We start from the raw sequence: 19,703 nt of genomic DNA on the forward strand, positions 1-19,703 counted from the left end.
TTGTCTTCTAACAGCCTTAATCCTATAGCCCCATTCCTGATCTTTAGTATATAAAAGTGTTATCAGAATTTTCTCTGTATTATTAGTGGAATCTGAACAGTTGAACTTTGCCTTTTGTACTCTGTATTTCAAATTCTATGAGTTAAAAGCTTAGAGGCTCTTGCAGAATCTAGAGGAAAAGTAAAATAATCCCTCATTATGACTTTTATCTCACAAATTACTTATACCTGCAGCCAAGCATTATTTTGGTTACATGTTACCATATTCACAAGGGACTAGGTATAGGCAGAGACATAGACGTATTGTACAAGAAGAGAGTTTAAGAGAGAGAAAGAGATTAAGAGAGACCAAGAAAGCAAGAGATTAAGGCTTCAAAGCATAAGCCAAAATCCTAAACTTTCTCAGTGCTGAATGATATAAGAAAATTTTGATGAAATATTTAACTTGTCATTATTTCATCTTATTTCTCTTTCAAAAGTTATTTTGCTTCCCCAAATCTCGATTCCATCTCTTCTAGTACTTAAATGACCACCAGCCCTCATTCATACTACCTCGTCCAGTGGAGATTCCAAGCACCTTGCATGCCTAATCCAATCACCGTCAAGCCCTTTTCTTTCAACCTAAACCACCTATAGCCAGCCCCCGTACTGTTCTAAGGTGCCTGTTGTCTCTTTTGTGCACATAGGGAAGACTTTTATGTTTGGCTACAAGATTTCAATTACCTTGGTTATAAAGTCCTGAACTTTAATAATTGGTGGTTTGAGAAGCTGTAAGTATTCTAACTTTAGTGAAAGATTCTCTTTTTATCACTGCTTAGTAGTTCACTAACTTCAAAGTTTCTAGTCAAACCTAAAGATTAGCAGTCCTGAGTCCCAGAGCAAACATCTGGTCCTGACCTTTACCATCTTTGAGACCCTAAACAATGAGGTCTCTAAGTAACATCTCTAATAAGTTCCTATCTTGTCTAGCTCCCAGGGTCAACATGAAGGTTCAAATGGAACAGCATTAGACACACTGTCAACATTTAAGTGATATGTGAACAAAACGGAACATGCAAAACACCTGCTGGAAACTTCCTCCCTGGGAGATGGAAATGGGACGTTGTCCTCACCTCTGGATTCATGGAACTCCAGCGTGACGTGGGCATCAAATCCGAGGCTGAAGTAATTATTGAAAACATTCAGAGGAAGCTGCAATGATGAACAAAGGCAGAGGTGAAGTTGTGTCTAACCAGGCAAAAAGAGGAAAATAAAACCTAAAGCCAGACACTTGTCTCTGGGGCAAGTCCCTGGGAGAATGATCAATTAAAACTCAAGGCAGGGGTGTCTATGTAGAAGGAACAAGGGATTCTTGAATTAATTCTTTAGTGAAAGCTCAACTCAAACGATACTCCTAAGAATTTTAAATAGTTTAGGAAAAAAGGGATACAAATACAAATTATTCAATGAGAACCATTCTTGTGGATATTGTAATAAGAGAACCTCATAAGCTGAGGGATGCACATTTGTAATAGTTACAAAGGATGATTCAACAAGCAAAATTAGGAAGTAAATTCAATTGTAAGGATCGTGTCTAACCTTCTTAATCAGTGGATGCAAGTTTTTTCAAGAATTTATGTTCAGCATATTAATACTGCAACTTAAAATGAATAACATTTGTTCACCCTTCACTTATTTTCCAAAAAAATATATTTCTTGATAAAAGTCATGTAAGCAATAAGTCAGTGGGAGCCATTCAACTATTCTCAACCTAGAGGAAAAATAAAAATAAAAATATATATGTGTGTGTGTGTATTTATCAGTATTCAGATTCCTATTTAGTCTATAAACTCTTATCTTTAATATGACTGTGAAATATGCAATGCAGACACACAGATACACATACAAGCCTTAGCTTTCCTTCCCAGAGTCCTCTGGGTCCCTGGCTGTTACTGCTACAAGCTGAGTAAAGGAAAAAACAAACTATGCAGCCTAAAGTCCTGAATTAAAACTACAAAGTTGATATGATTTGAAGGCTTCAGTTTAATGTTAGAACAATTAGAAAAGCATGTGGAAAATGCTAGAAGGCAAATGGTGGTTCTTACACTTTTCCTCCTGCAACTCAGAATGAAAGATAAACGTTAAAGTAAATGGAGAGGTAATTTTATCTCAGCCTGGATAATGTCTCCAGATAATTATCAGGTTTATCTTCCAGATAGAAATGCACTTCTCTTCTATTAGAAATAAGTGTTTGGCCTCAAGATTTCAAAAGTAAGTTTATTACAGGGTTTCATATGTCCCTTGATCAGTAAGATTTTCTGTTTGACTAGAGCGATAATCGTGTCCCATTAAGAGAAAAATGAAATGAGAGGAAGAGTCAGAGGGAGAGCAAGAGAGATATTAATGCAGAAAGAGAGAAATTGAAATAAAGGATGAACCCTTCGATGGAACGCCGAGTCAGAGCTTGTACTGATTCAGAGGTCAGATCAGCCCTTAGAAGTGGTTACAACCGACTGGAGAACAGGGAGAGAAACTGAACACATAGAACATTGCCAAAACATATCTCACTCTCCTGGCTTCAAATATGAGAATGTCCAGTTCCTGCACTGAAACAAAATACAAGTCCTTGGTAATGACAGCAAGGGTTGGTGATCCTGCCAAAAGCACAGATATGTTCATTTCTACCATTTATGCTCTTTTGGCTACAATTCTAACCCATGTCTCAGCATCCACTGATAACTTAGGAGAACATCTGGTCACCATCCCCTAAATAACATCACAATTTAGTCTGTTATTAAGTTCTTATTCATATTTTCCAGGAAAAATTGCCCCGATTTCCCACACATCTCCTCAAAATCCACTTTCAAAACCCTTTAATTATCTGGATTAATGTTCCCAGGCTGCACCAAGAAGTCTTTCCATTTCTTAAGCTGTTGGGAAGAGAATTAAACATAGATTGCTATTGAGGTTCTAACCATTCCAAGTTGAGTGGGGATAGGTCCATAACATTTCCATATGGTACACTTCTTTGTACTTTAGCTGTTTTCTATCCAATTTCTGTAAGTCAAATACATTAGAAAGAAGTACTATATCCCAAGATGACACTTGTTTAAACAACACTGTGATGTCATGAACTCAAGATCAACTGAGCAATCATGATATCTACTAAAAACCTTATAGTTTCTGGATCATAGTTTAGGTGAAAACACCATGAAGGTAAGACAAAACATGTTTTAACCAATTTTAGCCAAATAAGTAACTTGAGCATCTACCACAATTGGTCAGGATCATGGTACTAATCAATAAAGGTGCATTGATTTGGTCTAAAATGATATCGGATTTTAAGGCTGAAACCACCATGAAATCTTGGCCTCAATCAACGGCACAAGCCAATATAGCAGGGATGCTGTTTAAAGTACAGATGCCTGGGCCTTCACCCTGCATCTACTTAATCAGAATCACTGGGAATAGGACCTTGTAATCTGCATTTTATAGGCACACCTGGAGATTCTTACACAACAAAAATTTGAAAACACTGTTATAGAAGAAAAGTGGAAAGTAATAGAAAGCAAGTGTCTACTCAGAAACCTATCAAATTTATCTGAGATTGAGGCCAGAACTTAAAGCCAAATGTTCCCCTGAAGCTCTATAGTAGCATTGTTACAATTATGTCCCTTGGTTTGTCTTGGGTTGAGATACAAGTTCAGTCACTGAAGGAAAAACACTAAGTCAAACATTCATTTAGGCATCTTGATGTCCCAATCAAGTGATGAAATTGAAATATTTGCTATCAGACCAGAAATCTCAGGCATTTATCTTTCTGTTGAAAGACCCTGTACCTAATGCTTCAGATCATACGATTTTTTTTAACTTCTCATAGGTTAAGAGTTTGCAATGAATTTGAAAGATTAGAAAACCGATATATTTCTTTCTGGTGTGGAATTTGAGGACAGAGAACAGCTCCCTGCGCTATGGAAGTGGGTAGGAAATCTTGGTCTTTAGAAGTCTACGGGGCAGAATCATCAGGAAGTGTTATACTCATAGCCCTAGTAGCCGTCAACTCAAACACCGTCCTGTCATCTCATAGGAAGGAATCAGCACATGACCCTCCAGCCAGGAACGTATTTCCTGTGACTCAGGCAGATACTCCAGGGTTAGCTTTCTGCTGAAGGAAGAACTCTCTAACCTTACACACGCCATCTTCAAGTTCTTCTGGAGGCAAGTCTGGGTTTCTTTCCACATGGAGGTTCCAGCGATCTAGCTGTACAATTGTCCCATCTTCTACTTGGCAAAGGATCTTAGAAACAGGTTCATCAGTGTAGCCCTAAGGAATCAAAGAGCACACACATTGCTGTCTGGAGTAGGGAACAGTACAGCCAAAGGTATTTCATGCAAGGTGGAGCCCTTGTTCTACAGCTGTTTACTTTGCAATTAGCAAGGCTGGGACAGTAAACTGTTTTCCTCGAGGTACTTAGAATTTAAGACAATAGTCATGGGTAATGTGCACAGAAATACTAACTCTAGCTGGTTTGAGATGAGGAATGACTTTTGCCAGCACCAAGAACCAATAGCCACCGGCAGGCTTTTGAGATCCATGCTGGATGGCTGTTTTTATCAGAGTGAAAACAGGTCGCCCCAGGGCTCCTACTAGAGGAATTTGGAGGATACACAGAACAAGCATATGTGGAAAAGCGGGAAAAGAATCAAGGTGACATCGGCTAGACAATTTCTTCCACTGACGTTCCATTTCACTCACCTCTCCCTGACCTTGTACTAGGACACCATTCCTTCCAGGACCTAAGCCAAGTCTGACTGAGGAATAGCCCTGCTAGGGAGCTAGCTACTTATTCCTTGAGCACACATTACTGATAGCACGATATTAAGGATAGTCAAGTCATTGATTTGGATAAGAGGAATTAATACCAATAATACATTTAGCTGCTTCATGTAAATATAATTATTATTTATACTATGCTTACTTAAAAAAAAAAGACCGATGGGAGGTTAATTCATCCAAAGCCAAATAAATATCTGCTAATATCCAGACATAATTATCACCTATGGGAGGTGAATGCACCCAAAAGCCAGATTAACATCTGCTAATATCTGAAGATAATTTTCATGGAGCCCAGCCCAGGCAATGGTCTCATATAAACAGTTAAAAAGCTGGTGGGGCAGCATATGTTAGCATATTGTGCTTTCTTATTTTCTTAGTACTACAAAAATAATGATGATGATGATGATGATGATAAAATGGCTGGTTAGTGACAGGTAAACTACTTTCAACAAGCTTGCTTGAATTGGCTCCATGTTGAAAAGGACAGTTGGTTACCTGTATAGCCAAAATCATGACGACACTGACCAGAAAACTAAATGCTCAAACAAAGCCATAACTCTTCCAAAGTAAGGATTGTAAATCTGAACCAGACTCACTCTTCTGGAGAGGACTGGGGGGTCAGGAGCAATTCAAGTCTCTGTGATTGTTTAACATGAGGACCTGAGGCCAACCCACCCTCTGTCTTTAGTGGGTACCTCAAAAAGCCCCAGGCCTGTGTACTAACCCCCATTTTTTTAAATATAAAATGTTCCCTTCTTCTCTAGCTGACTATAAGTTTAAACTGAAGAAGTCACCAGATAAAACCATGGTTCATGGGGACCTTGATTCTCAACTCTAACTTGTTCCTTGAACAAGAGTAGCATATGCCCCTTCCACGTGAGCATCTGCGGGTTTGGGGATCTGTTGCTGGATGACATGGGCAGCCCCTGAGGGCAGTTCTTACCCCTCCCCAGTTGAGAGTTCGAGCCAGGTCGTTCCCAGTCCCCAGAGGAAGGACCCCAACCGGAGGCTGAGGGCTCAGCTGCAGTTCATCCAGAATGGAAAGGATCCAGCCCACCTACAGACATTTTGGGGACCAGAAGAGATATAAGAAAGATAGATAAGTTACAAAGACGACAACCTGAGAACAGGAGCCTTTAAAAGGAGCAAATAGAATAGTTCTATTTTTCTTTAAAACATGCATGTTTTAATCCAGTGACCAGGGGACTGCAAGACCACTTATCTCAAGCAGTTTCAAAATGGCAAGTCTCTTACAGGGAAAAGAACCGTTTTGTATATGCTGTATCATATAAGCAAAACTAGACCCATTCATCTATATGTTAACTAGAGATGTACTTTAAAATTCAGGAGAGTTTACAATTTAGGGAGGTATATACATAGGGCACTGCAGGAAATGTAAGACTCAGAATCAGATTAAATCTCAATTCTGGCTCACATTGGCTTTGTAATCTTGATTAAGTTATTTAACCTCACGGACTCATTTATCTGATTTTCAAAATGGAGATAATGCCTACCTCACAAGATTGTAGATTAAACTAAAACGTATATAAAACCCTCATTATGGTGCATGGCCCATGTAAGCACTTATTAAACGGTTACTCTCCATGTTATCTTAGAAATTAGTAGTGCTTTCCTAAATATCCCTATATTCCCCTTAACGAAACATTATGAAAACATAATTATGGATGAACTTAGTACTTATTATAAGTTTAGGCAGAAAATAGATACTTATATACTAGAATCATATTCCTGTTTAATCTTTTTCTAAGATAAATAATACTTTGGGTTTAGTCTTATTATAACTATTTAGAAAAATTACCCCAAACTTGGAAATACCAAAAAGAAACTTGCATATCCTCACAATGTCATTCTAGAGTAGTGTCACAGGCTTATCTAAGAACTTTATGACTGTAGGTTAACTTGAGGATTTCTATCCTATAGAGATACAAATGTCAAGAAGAGATCACTTTAAAGGTTATGGTTCTATTCCCCCATAAGGGCATAAACTAATTTTGTCTCAAATTTAGAAAAATTATTTTGGTATAAACTACATAATCATTTTCCTCTTCTTGTATTATCTTGCTGATTCCTTTATTAAAAAGCTAAATAAATTTTTGACATGTATTCATTCTAAATTTGTATGATTTTTTTTTTAATTTTTTAAAAATTGTACTTTAATAGTACATTTATTGAACACCACTGCATATAAAACATGGAACTAAGTAATTGAAATAAAAAGGTAAATGAACTACACTAAGATAGGTAAGGCAGAATGCCTGCTCTCAAGGAGTTTACAATTAACAAAAAGAAAGGCATACTGATTGCTTTCTACGTGCTAGTCCCTGAGCAAATTTTTCTACTGAATTACCTTATTAAGCTTCAAAACAACTCTCTACAATAGATATAATTTTTGTCTCCATTTTGTAGATAAGGAAACCAAGACTTGGAAGGTTTAGTGACCTCCTTAATCATTTGCGAGGCAGAGCTGACATTCAAAGCTAGGTTTGCCACACACCAAAGGCCAACCTCTTAGCCACTCTGGTGCAGGGGACCTTTCAGTAAAGAACTAAACCCAGCTCTAGATGTGGCCTGAACATCCCTGAGACCATGGCATGTACCTTGGGAATCTGTGGAACACTGGGAAAACCTTGGAAATTGCTTAGTCAAGTTCAGTTAATTTGCAGATTTATTAACTGAGGTACACAGAGGTCATGTTATTTGCTCAAGACAAAATAATCAAAAGTGGCAGAGTCGGAGTCATGCCAGGTCTGTTGACTTGCATCTAAAATCCTTTCTCCTCCAGGACGAGTACTTCCCAGGATGTCAAACTTGCCCATCTGGCAAGAAATCTAAAACTGTGTTTACGTTCTAGAAAGGGATACCACTGTGTTCATCCAAAGTGGTAAACTAAAAATCCAGATCTACACTAGTGTCCAAAATCCCTCCCTTTCCCCCAAACTGGGCGATTTGCTCCTAGATTTCCAGCCAGCACTTCTCTAGCTCTTCCCTTACACACAATACTCACTAAACTTGCCAACTGAAGTAAAGGAAAAAAACGCCAGATGCTAAAGTAGTGCTGATGACTACGTTAGATGTTGCTCCTGAGCTGCTAAAAGCACAAACTAGACACAGTAAAAGCAGATACCTCTAATAAACTACAAGAAGGGGATTTAAAGGCATTAAAAAGGACGTGAAAACTCAGAAATCCCAACAACCTGGGATCACTGGCTGCAGCTGTAAACAGCCCTGAGTAGAAACAGAGACTCTCAGAAATGTGGTGGAACTTACTGGAAACCAATTCAATATCCCATACAGAGCAGGGAAAAGAAGGCAGTCTCTTTAAAACTTCTGAGAGATGATCGTGCAGACCTCCCTTTATCATTTATACTCACAAGTCAGTCCATTTACCTTGAGGTAGATTTTTGTTATGTTTATTTGAAACAGGTCTATCTTTTCTGAGTAAAGATGATGCTATGAGTTCACACTTTCAACACCCCATTTCACTCTAGACACAAACATAGGAGAAAAAAAAAGTCTTCATGGGCCAGAAACAAATGAAGCACAAAATGGCAAGCAGAGGAAACCAGGAGTTTGGCTTCTGTCTGATTAGGGGGAATAAAAGTTCACACCTGGCTGGTAGGAGGCTGTGTATGAACCAGGCTCCCCTCTGGCCAGCAGAAAAGAGGCCAAGAAGAGAGAGTGAGGGATCACTGCCTGAGGCCATAACCCATAGAAAGTTGGGATGCCTTAAGGCTCGAGGCACACAGCCTCTCTCTAACGGTGTGTCCAAATTCCCACGAGCTCAATGACACACCTGAAACACCCCTGACATGGCCGCAGGATGGGAGCCTTAGCCACTTAAAGAAAACCCGACTCTACTCTCAGGATCCCGGAAACCATTCAAACTACTAGAAAGGATTAGTAAAAGGAGGCAGAGAAAGAAAAAGGAAAAATCATAAAAATAGAACTACCATATGACCCAGCAATCCCACTACTGGGCATATACCCTGAGAAAACCATAATTCAAAAAGAGTCATGTACCACAGTGTTCACTGCAGCTCTATTTACAATAGCCAGGGCATGGAAGCCACCTAAGTGTCCATCGACAGATGAATGGATAAAGAAGATGCGGCACATATATACAATGAAATATTACTCAGCCATAAAAAGAAACGAAATTGAGTTATTTGTAGTGAGGTGGATGGACCTAGAGTCTGTCATACAGAGTGAAGTAAGTCAGAAAGAGACAAATAAATAGCGTATCCTAACACATATATATGGAATCTAAAAAAAAAAAAAAAAATGGTTCTAAAGAACCTAAGGCAGGACAGGAATAAAGACGCAGACGTAGAGAATGGACTTGAGGACATGGGGAGGGGGAAGAGTAAGCTGGGATGAATTAAGAGAGTGGCATGGACTTATATATACTACCAAATGTAAAATAGATAGATAGTGGGAAGCAGCCGCATAGCACAGGGAGATCAGCTCGGTGCTGTGTGACCACCTAGAGGGGTGGGATAGGGAGGGTGGGAGGGAGACGCAAGAGGGAGGAGATATGGGGATATATGTATACGTATAGCTGATTCACTTTGTTATAAAGCAGAAACTAACACACCATTGTAAACCAATTATACTCCAATAAAGATGTTTAAAAAAAAAGAAAAAGAAAAAGGAAAAATCAAACACAGCAAAACAACTTCCTCTGAACAGGAGCCTGCAGAGAGAAATTTTAAATCCCAGGAAGAACACAAATAGTAAGATGGATGGGAAGGTTAGAGGAATAATTCACAGCCCATGAAACACAAATACTTTTCAAATAACTTTGAAATAAGTGTCCCATAACTTCCACGAATTGATAAGGTGTCTTCTAATAGTCCTTTGATCAGTATAATTGTCCTCATTCAAACCTTAAGTGCTGTTCCTGTTTTTGTTTTTGTTTTTGTTTTTCTGAGAAGATTGCCAAGAATCCACATGAAACTGTGGTGTGGTTCCACGCAAAATGCCATGAGCCCTCTGGACCCTTTGATTTCCCCTTTCTTCTCAATTGATTTGCTTTAAAAAAAAATGCATAAATAGATTCTATCTTCTTTTTCCAATAGCCAGTTAATCAACTATTTAATTTTCCCCTGAATAAAAGCAGATAATCTTAGTATTTCATCATTACACAATGCTTGGAGTCATCAAATGTCTCCTGCCTTTCACAGCAGAGATTTTTTGTTTTGTCTTGAAATTCCCTCATGTACAATCCATGTTAGGCTAACAGTTCTTTGGCTGAAGTGGGCCCGTATCTTTCCTTTGCACAACGCCTGAATAGTTGTTCTCATCCAAGAGCTACATCATCACTACCCAACAACCAGCTTCCTCAGAAGGCAACATAACGTAGGCGTGCAGGGAAGGCACAGAGCTGGAAGGAGCCCAGCTGCATCTGAAGCCTGGCTCCATCACCTACGGAGCCAGTTAAGTCACTTAATCTAAGTTCCCTCCTATGTAAAAGGGGATAACAGTACTTGCCTCACAGGGGTATTTACCAATTAAATAACATGGAGACATCACTTAGCATGTGCCTGACAAATAGGAAATGCTAAATTAACATTAACTGCTATGATTAAGATAGATTTTTCTTCCTCTTTCTTTGCTTCATCCATAAGGGTCCAGTTTCCTAGAAGCAAAATGCCCTCTTCCTGTCTCTCCACTTAAAGAAAAGTTGAGTCTCAAAGTTCACAAATCACTCCCACCTTTGACTGCCATCAAGTCACAAAAATCTCTCTTTCAGACTATGACAAACAGTAAAAGTCAAGCTGCACTGCAGCATAAAAAGGAGGGAGGGAGGGAGAGAGGGGGAGGGAGAGAGGGAGAGAATATGGAACAAATACACCTACAATAGCAGGAGACATAAAAGATCTTGAGTAATAATCCGTGCACTTGCCCCTATGAGAGCAAAACCATGCAAAAGTCTTAAGGTCCAAAGCTGTTATCGGAGGCTCTCCGTTCCCAGGACCGTGCTCCTGCTGGAAGTCCAGACTGCAGGTTCGTGGGCAGGGACTGTGTTTGCTGGGGCTTTCGCATTACCCCAAATCCTCTCCACCAGCTTGACCAGCACCCCTTCAGTTAAACTTAATTAATTGCAACACACACCGCTTTGCATATTTCCCATCACAACTGAAAAGAACTACCTGGATCGTGCAAGATCATTTTCCAGGTGGCAGAGTTCCTTCCTGCCTTTGTGTTAGGAAATGCAGGGCTGACGGGGCTAGAACACCAGGGTGCTGGGCTTCGGCCCTGAGCAGAGCAGCCCAGCCAGACCTGCAGCCGCAGCAGCTGCCTGATGCTGCCACCCCCTGGCCCTGTTCAGCTGTAACCATCACTGAATATTTCCCAAGTGCACATGGAACAACGTTTTCATTCGGCAATATGCTAACATTAGCGTTGGCTGAGGGGTGGAGAGGGCCGTGAACTGACATTTTCTTTGAACGAAGCGGATGCACAGTTGCCTTTCCTCATATCATCTGCAGGCAGAAAAGTGAGGGATACCCATACGGAGAAATCAAAGGAGAACGAGGGCAACGTTCCTGCACCCAGAAAGATCATCAAAACGCAGCATCTGACAACTGGGTTCCCTTTCTTACATGTACACAATGATTCTTCCTTGCGATATTTTCATATTTGCACTCAATAGTTTACAAAGTCACTCTGTGTTAGAAGAAATGTTTAAAATCGAGATAATAGTCAAGGTATGAGCTTTTTTGAAACAGAATGTAGATTTAGGCTATCCATCCCCTCATCAGCAAGTGGACAACTGAGGGTGTACCAAGCTCTTCTTCAAGAGAGGCTGGGACATCGGGGTGCTGAGGGAGAAGAGGCGTGTGGAACCATCTGCTGGCCCCGTCAATTAAAGGGGAATAATAATCCTTTCTTCCCTGCTACGGCTGTAGTGAGTCGGGGCATGGGGGGGCCTACTGTGTAGGATGTATCCTCATCTAGGGAAGCCAGCGGAATCAGAAATAAGCATAAAGTGTGTGGCTCAAGTCCATTTCATCCCAGCCCTTTGGAAAGACGTTAACAGGGTTAAGGGTGGACCTTTGGATCCAGCCCAGTTCATCAAGGCCAAGGGCAGGTAAGGAGGGATCATGTTTCACCTTAAGGGTCCATAACGAGGGGAAGGGACCTGTGATGCTACTGTCTCAGTTCACGCACTCCTCGATATTTAACCAAGGTGGCAGCCAGGGGGAACTGGATGGGTGGAGATGTGGCCGAGGAGAGGAGAGAAAACAAATTTACCCCGTGACCAAAGAGAGACTATTTCTAGTTTAAAAACATGAAGGTTTGAGATCATCCTGCGTTAGTTTTCTCTCACCCTAGAGATCAAAGATGGGACCAGCCCATTCGAAACCTGCAACTATGTGACAACCTCAGGATTATGCAAACCACTTACAAAGAGACCGCACCTGGGCCACCTTCCTCTGCAGCCGTCACTGGCCTTGTGTGGTGACGGACTGCTTGAACATGGCTGATCTCAACTGGAGGCGCTGTAAATTTAAAATATATGCTAGATTCTGAAGACAGTCCAAACTGAGCATAAAATATCCCACTAATGACTTTATACTGATTGCATGGTGAAATGATAATATCTTGGATATAGCGGGTTAAATAAAATAGATTATAAAATTAATTTAACCTGCTGCTTCTTAGTTTTTTTAAGTGCCTTCCAGAAAACCTAAAATGTAAAAATGCGGCTCGCGTTCTAGTTCTCTTGAACAGCAATGGTCTATACTAACATAATGTTACAGCTGTGAAGACCCTTAGGGATCCAAACGTGTCCCTTTTCAGATTTAGAATGTCTCAGAAGAAGTTAAGGAACCTTCCAAAGCCACTGCAATGGTGGCAGAAGCACCTCTTCCTCCTCCAACTGCAGTATCTACCTCCTTGCACTTTTTACCAGGATAAAATTAAAGTAACTCATACTGAAGCCAAAGAACTTTTCTCCAAATTAATGCAACATGTCTATATATTTGAAAAGACCTTGTACACACACTAATGTGACTGAGGGTTAACATATCCTCATCCTAACCCATCAAAAATATTCCATATCTGATTCCTCCTGGAACCTTGTCACTGACAGAATTCTGACAGCCTCTACAGTGACAGATACACTCATTAGATAAAGGGTGAGAGCACCTTTTGTCAAATATATACCCGACACTTCACTTGCCTCGAGCCAACAGCTTTTCTTCATGCATCCATGAGGATGCCTCTTCTTTATATAAACACTCAAAATTTAAAGTTTCATATTCGAAACTGATAAAAATGTCAGTCACGTACCTTGATAAACATTTCATAAACCCCATATATCTTTTACAAAACATCTAACAAGGTAAAATAAAATAAAACCTGGTTTTATATAAGGTATAAGATATGCAAAGTTTTGATTCTGCATGACTGGACTACGGAGGTTACCACTGACAAAAATAATTAGTTCAAAAGTATGCATCAGTTCTAGGGGAAATACACTACTTTTCATGGCTGTTGTAAGGGACCCACGTATAAACATCTAGTGCGGTTGTGAGTTATGTAGAAGGCTGTGAAAATTGAAGTTAGGATCACAGATAAGGTACCAAAGAAGAAAAAGTGCTCATAATATAAATGAAAAGTTACATTTAGCCTTGTGGAATAATTAATAATTATGGTCTATTTAAAGAAGAGATGCTAGAAAAGCTGGGGAACAAGGTAGTCTGCGTGTCACGTAGTGACATTAACGGCACCAGAGAGTATAGAAATTCAACACTGTGATTTGATCTGGTCATTAGGACCCACTAGGGAGGTACCAAGTCTCTCTCATTCTGGGTTTTGTCCCAGACACTCTCTTGAAACTATTTTCTTGAAAACCACCAGTTACTTCCTAGTCTCCAAATCCACAGTAATTCCTCAGTCTCTTCTTAAGAATGTAATCCCTGCCTCTCTCTTGACACTCCTTTTGGGTTATTTTTTTTTTTTTCTTGACAGAATAGACTACTGGTGGTCCTTCTGCTTCTATCTTTCCACTTTCCTTTTGAAATTCAGCTCTGACTCCTTAATTATAAATGTTTCACAAGTGTCTGGACTTGGCTCTCTTCTTTGTCCTTTATGCTTTGAATTCTCATGTCTCCAAACACTTTCCTAACTGCAGAGAATACCTCAATACCACATAACTTAGAACAGTGCTTCCTACGCATATCTGCTGAGTAGAGGAAAGGAAGAAGAAAGCAGTGGGTCAGAGAGAGGTGATGGGAGGTGCAGTGGATAATGGGGAAGTTTGGAAGGTGGAACAGCCAATCCAGGATGAAGCCCAAGATATGGAGATGGAACAGGCAACCGATGTGGATTTGAGGTAACAATCACTTAAGTTAAGAAAGAGGAAGGACTCTGAATTCAGGACACCAGGCATATCCCCATAGTCAAATAATTTTGGAAAACACTGGGTTAAACAAAGTGAAATAGGTTTGGCTTCTTTAAGACTTTGTAACGAATTTTATAAGCTAATCATGTGTATTAGAGTCTCCAAGAATAGTAAACATTACTTTCCCAACTGAAAAATGTTTTCCTCTCCGCAGAAAATCTTAAAGGACCAGTGCAATCACTGTTTTATTTTTTTCTGGTTGCGTTTATTAGTATATAATGTGTATCCAGTGTTGCATTAAGTGTTCACGTGCTGTGAGAGATAAAATTAGAAGATTCCGTTGCTGCCTTTGAGAATAAAACATTCTAATTAGGAAGAGTAGAGAAAAGCCAAAGATAGTTCATAATAAAATCCTATGAGATCAGACTCCAAATACAGAAGAAAAGACACTGGACAGCAAAATCTAAATGTCACGATTCTCAATTATTTGCCTTTGCTAAATATAGCAACATAAGTAGAGGGCAAATTGGGAAACAGATGAGACAAACTGGGGAAAATACACCAGTGATATTAAACTTCAGCCCAACTCCATCTTTTCTCCAAAAATGACTACAAAGGGAACCAGTTGTGATCTTTAAGGCAAACCAATGTTAGTCAATATTCTAAGTTTTATTTCCACCAGTAAAAAAAAAAAAAAAAGCCATAATTCAATTGTGTACGCATACTTCTCCTCCATAGTTGTGACCAATTATTAAGAATATATGGAAATAGGTCAGTTCCTGTTTTAAAAATAATTTAGTCATCTATAATCCTCATTCTAGTGATCTGACCACATCCTTACTTTGTGGAACAGGAAAGGATATAGCCTAGTGGAGGGAAGGAAATCTAATTTAGAAAGATCAAGTATGAATCCTTGAGGGCAATAACAAAGTCCCTCCTAACCCTTAGGGGCATGGATTCACATGAGAGACAGAGGTTTGAGGGGATTGGAAAGACTGTGAGGTGGGAATGAAGAAAGAGAAATGTCTTAAGGAAAACAAAAGACAAATGGAAGAAACAAGGGAGAGAACTAGATTCTCTTTCAAGGACCTACCGTTCCATCCCCACCACAGGCCAGAATCCGCAGATTTGGTACTTTCCTATATAATTCAAGCCTGTAGAGGATACAGAAGGAAAAGTAAATTAAAGAGCATATCACTGGCCATAGCAGACAGCATGATTCCAAAACACACCAAAACGAAGGGGGGCGTTGAGGGTGTCCACTGGAGAAAATGCATAACCCCGATGATGGTAATACCTTCAAAACTAGTCACCGAGTAGTCACCAAGTACTGGTTCCAACAATCGGATTAGGGGCTGGCAGCAAACGTCACTGGAATGGGGTTTTAGGGTGTCCTAGTGTTTTATTTCCCATAATTCCTATTAATGTGTCAATGCACATTATTTTCTTCATTAGTGTCAAATTCCTTCTTTTTCTTTCCATTCTTCTCCCTCCTTTCTCAAAGAACATCAAATTTGATTAGCTTTTCCCAGACCTATTTATTTTTCAAACCTACACTTCCCACTCTTACTCCTAGAAAACCTTCTTCAGAGAGATAGGAAGGCCACCCCACTAGCATTATTACTACCGCACCCACAATTCCATCTCCCTCTCAACTCACCCGCTGATGCTCAAACCCCCATTTATACTCCTCAGCCCCAAAAGGGAAGATTTACTGAATTTTCTTTATTTTGAATTTGTCTGCTTGAAATTAGATCTTTCCTGTTGTCTCAAGAAAATGCAATGATACTGCCCCTGCTAAAATGTTTGCTTAAGTGACAATTTCAATGGCTCTATTCCAGAAAACATCACCTATTTAAATCAAATCATATGTTTTTCTGGAAATAGTTCCTGTCCTGCCATGTTCTTTATGGTTATCTATGAAGTATCTACCTAAAGTCTAACTAAAAATGATAAAATCTTAAGAAAAGTAAATGTAAAAGGGCAAAAGCAGATTTGTCTTAATACATCTGAATGCAGAAAAAAATATAGAAGTCTTACAGCAAACTCTAGTGGCAAGGAAGTTCATAGATTAAGAGAATGACAACAGAAATTAATTTTCATAATTAATGTTCTCTCGTAGGCTTAAAATATGTAATTTATCTATTTCATAGAGGAATATTATTTTCTAGAAATTATCTAAGCTTGTGTTTCTTTGCCTCTGATATTATTACTTATTTATAAGTAGTTATAAAAATAATTAATATCTCTTTATCTCTAATGTTTACCAGATGACATCTGAACTACCTTATTAGGTGGGTTTTAAAAAGGGAACCAGACAACAGCAGAAATGTCCCTGAGCCTTCCCACCATGTACCCCCCTCCATGAAAGGGAAGATATAGGATACATGTCACCTACAGATAGACTTTATTTTTCACCGCTTCGAACAAAAAACAGAGAATGAAATTTCTGAGAGGCTCAGATGAGGGACTGAGCAGGAATTAGAATGTCTCCCCCGCTCTGGTATGGAATCTATAGGTATAATCAATTAATCAATCAAGCTCTCAAATGGACACAGATGCATACCATTTCTAATGCAAATAAATGAAAATATTCATAAATAGATATGGCCATTCTCCACAAAGATACATTCCCATTAATGTACATCTCCAAAGTGGTACATGCGTAAGTAGAAAAAGGATGGATCCTTTCTCAATTCAAATTTGCTCATAATGTACAGTTACATGTGTCTAAGCAGCAAACACACTCAGAGTTAACAACTCAGAGGATAAGTGAAGGAAACTAACCCAGTGAAGAGGGAAACATCAGATGAAGTTTTAAAGGGAGGATAGTGCAGGTGAGCAAGTAGATGAGAGGTGGTCAGAAAAACACTTCATGAGGTAATCAAATAACAAAGCTTGACTCCAAAGCAGAAAGTCCTTCTCACTCGCCTAAAATAGTAAGAACCATGGAGGGTATTTCCAGACTTACGCATCTTTTGGCCCTTCCTGAGAAAGATCAAAGACTTGCCGTGGATTCAGGTACCACATGAACATCTGCAGGACTTTGGTTCCCTGCAAGGAAAAAAAAATGACAATAATAGGAAGAAATGTCCAAATATTACCTGCTCATTTAAAGAATAAAAATAAATCCTGTTCTAAAAAATAATATTAAGGGCTTCCCTGGTGGCGCAGTGGTTGAGAATCTGCCTGCCAATGCAGGGGACACGGGTTCGAGCCCTGATCTGGGAAGATCCCACACGCCGCGGAGCAACTGGGCCCGTGAGCCACAATTACTGGGCCTTGCGGAGCAACTGGGTCCGTGAGCCACAATTACTGAGCCTGCGCGTCTGGAGCCTGTGCTCCACAACAAGAGAGGCCGCGATAGTGAGAGGCCCGCGCACCGCGATGAAGAGTGGCCCCTGCTCGCCGCAACTAGAGAAAGCCCTCGCACAGAAACGAAGACCCAACACAGCCATAAATAAACAAAATTTTTTAAAAAAATTATATTGAATTATAAACAGTATAGAGTAGTACTTAAAATCATGGGCTTTGGCCATCGATATACATAGGTTGAATGCTTATATTAGGCTCTGTCTAACCTGTGTAATTCTGGGCAAGTTCTTTAATTTCACTAAGTTCAGCTCTCTTCTCTTTAATGCAGGAATAAAAATGCCTAGTTCACAGACTTGTTGTAAAGATTAAATGCAATAATGTTTGAGGAGAACATCAAAGTGGTTGGCATGCAACAAATGCTTAATGATTAGTATCTATTGGCTTTTACTATCATTATTTAATGTATGAAAATCCACATAGGGACGTTATTAGTCAACTTATGTAATTTAACATTACTTTTTACTTTATTGTACAGATTATTGTCTTTGCATAATATGAAATAAGGACAGTATTAGCTAAGTATGACTTTATTGAAATAAATGTTTTTAACCACAGCAAAAGTATCTCAGGCTCCCCAGTACTTAAAATATATAATTTCTCTAGTTAGTGCTATCAACTCTTACTTTGATATTTTTCAATTTCCATGGATATATCTGTGTCTTTTTCTCTCTCTCATAACCATTTTTGGAGTGTCTTAAGTAATTGTGACATTTATAGAGATATCATGGCAAATACAAAGCAGTTCTGGAGATCACTTCTTAAAGTGAATTGAGCAAAAATCAAATTAAAGAAGAATTTTTTTTTTATTAAGCAGTATCAAAAGAGCTTTAAAATTGAGTAGGGTGCCTCATTTTAGGTCACTACTAACCATAGCAAATAATATTTGATCAGTTGGGCAGCATCCGTTGCTTATAACTATCATCCCTTTATTAGCTATCATGATTGCTCTTTCTTGAAAATATTCCTAAGTTTGTATACCTATACACTGTATTTGAGAGTCATCCTAGTACAGTAGAAATAGCACAATATTTGAGTCAGAGCTAACTTGGGTGTTCTAACTGGGTGACTGTGAGCATTTATAATCTTGCAGAAATTCAGCATGTAAAGTAGGGCAATGTCTACTTTCCAAGGTGATTATGAGAATTAAATGAATCAGTAACAGTTTCGTATCCAGCACAGTATGTGGCACAAAATAGGCCTTTGTAAATGTTAGTCCCTTTCTTTTTTGTTCCTTGTTAATCTATTCATTAAACTACACTTGAGCATGTGAGGGCTAAAGTTTAGTTTATAATTATCACATTGTTATGCCAGTTGTTACAGAGGCCAGTATAGGTCTTTTGTTCCACATTTCATCCAAACCTATAATTTAAAATTTCTGCTTTATCATGTGCTTGCTATAAATTTAGGAATAACATTCTACCCTTAATTATTACAACTAATCCTTCAGTTTCACCAAATGACATACTTTGTTTCCTACAAAATCTAGATATAGATTTAGATACATAATAATAACTAAATACTAAACCATTCTCTTCTTTCCACACCAGGCCTTGGTATCAAGTCAGTTGGGGATTATTTCAAGTAATCTTTTATGTTTCATAGGTAACACCAGAGTCATTCTAATGACCAATCAGTTTATTAAAAATTTCCAACTGACTTGCTAGAAAATTAATTTTTCACTTTTAGATTCCTAGGGCAATGTGAATTGTGGATGTTAATTACTCCTTCGTTGTCACCTTTGGCTATGGTGTGCGTCTCAATTCCAGTTTCTCTTATACATACAATACTAGGTAATTAACACCTTTCAAAAAATAAAAATAAAAAGCATTGAGGTTTTTTTTTTATTTTCAAATTTCTCCATAAGGTTTGAATGTCCACACCATTTTGGGTTTTGCTCATTTTCAATTTGTGTTAGTTTGAACAGCTAATTCTCTACAGTTATCCTTTTGAGAAAGGGGTATTTTTTAAGGCTGGCAAGTTTTGCACCCCACGCTTCTAGGAGGTGCCACTTCATGTTGCAGCCTACTGTAATAATGCTCTCTAGAACTGGGCAGGGATGACTTTCATAAACATGCAAGGCTGCCCTATCAGAGTTTATATTCAGGCATGATATAATTTCTTCTTTTAAAAGTAGTCTTTC

General features: G+C 39.0%; 1 protein-coding gene across 2 annotated transcripts in view; it reads right to left on the bottom strand.

Moving 5' to 3' along the window:
• The window catches only part of DGKI (diacylglycerol kinase iota), a 452,274-nt gene that overhangs the window by 181,026 nt on the left and 251,545 nt on the right, over positions 1-19,703 (bottom strand). For both annotated transcript variants that reach the window (XM_061198082.1, XM_061198081.1), the window contains 5 exons: positions 17,160-17,242; positions 15,282-15,342; positions 5,759-5,872; positions 4,165-4,302; positions 1,112-1,190 (listed from right to left, as the gene is read on the bottom strand). In XM_061198082.1, the coding sequence (XP_061054065.1) occupies positions 1,112-1,190; positions 4,165-4,302; positions 5,759-5,872; positions 15,282-15,342; positions 17,160-17,242 (475 nt within the window). The remainder of the gene's footprint in view (positions 1-1,111; positions 1,191-4,164; positions 4,303-5,758; positions 5,873-15,281; positions 15,343-17,159; positions 17,243-19,703) is intronic.

Source organism: Eubalaena glacialis, chromosome 8 (assembly GCF_028564815.1).
Source record: "Eubalaena glacialis isolate mEubGla1 chromosome 8, mEubGla1.1.hap2.+ XY, whole genome shotgun sequence".
In the NCBI taxonomy this organism is placed as follows: Eukaryota; Metazoa; Chordata; class Mammalia; order Artiodactyla; family Balaenidae; genus Eubalaena; species Eubalaena glacialis.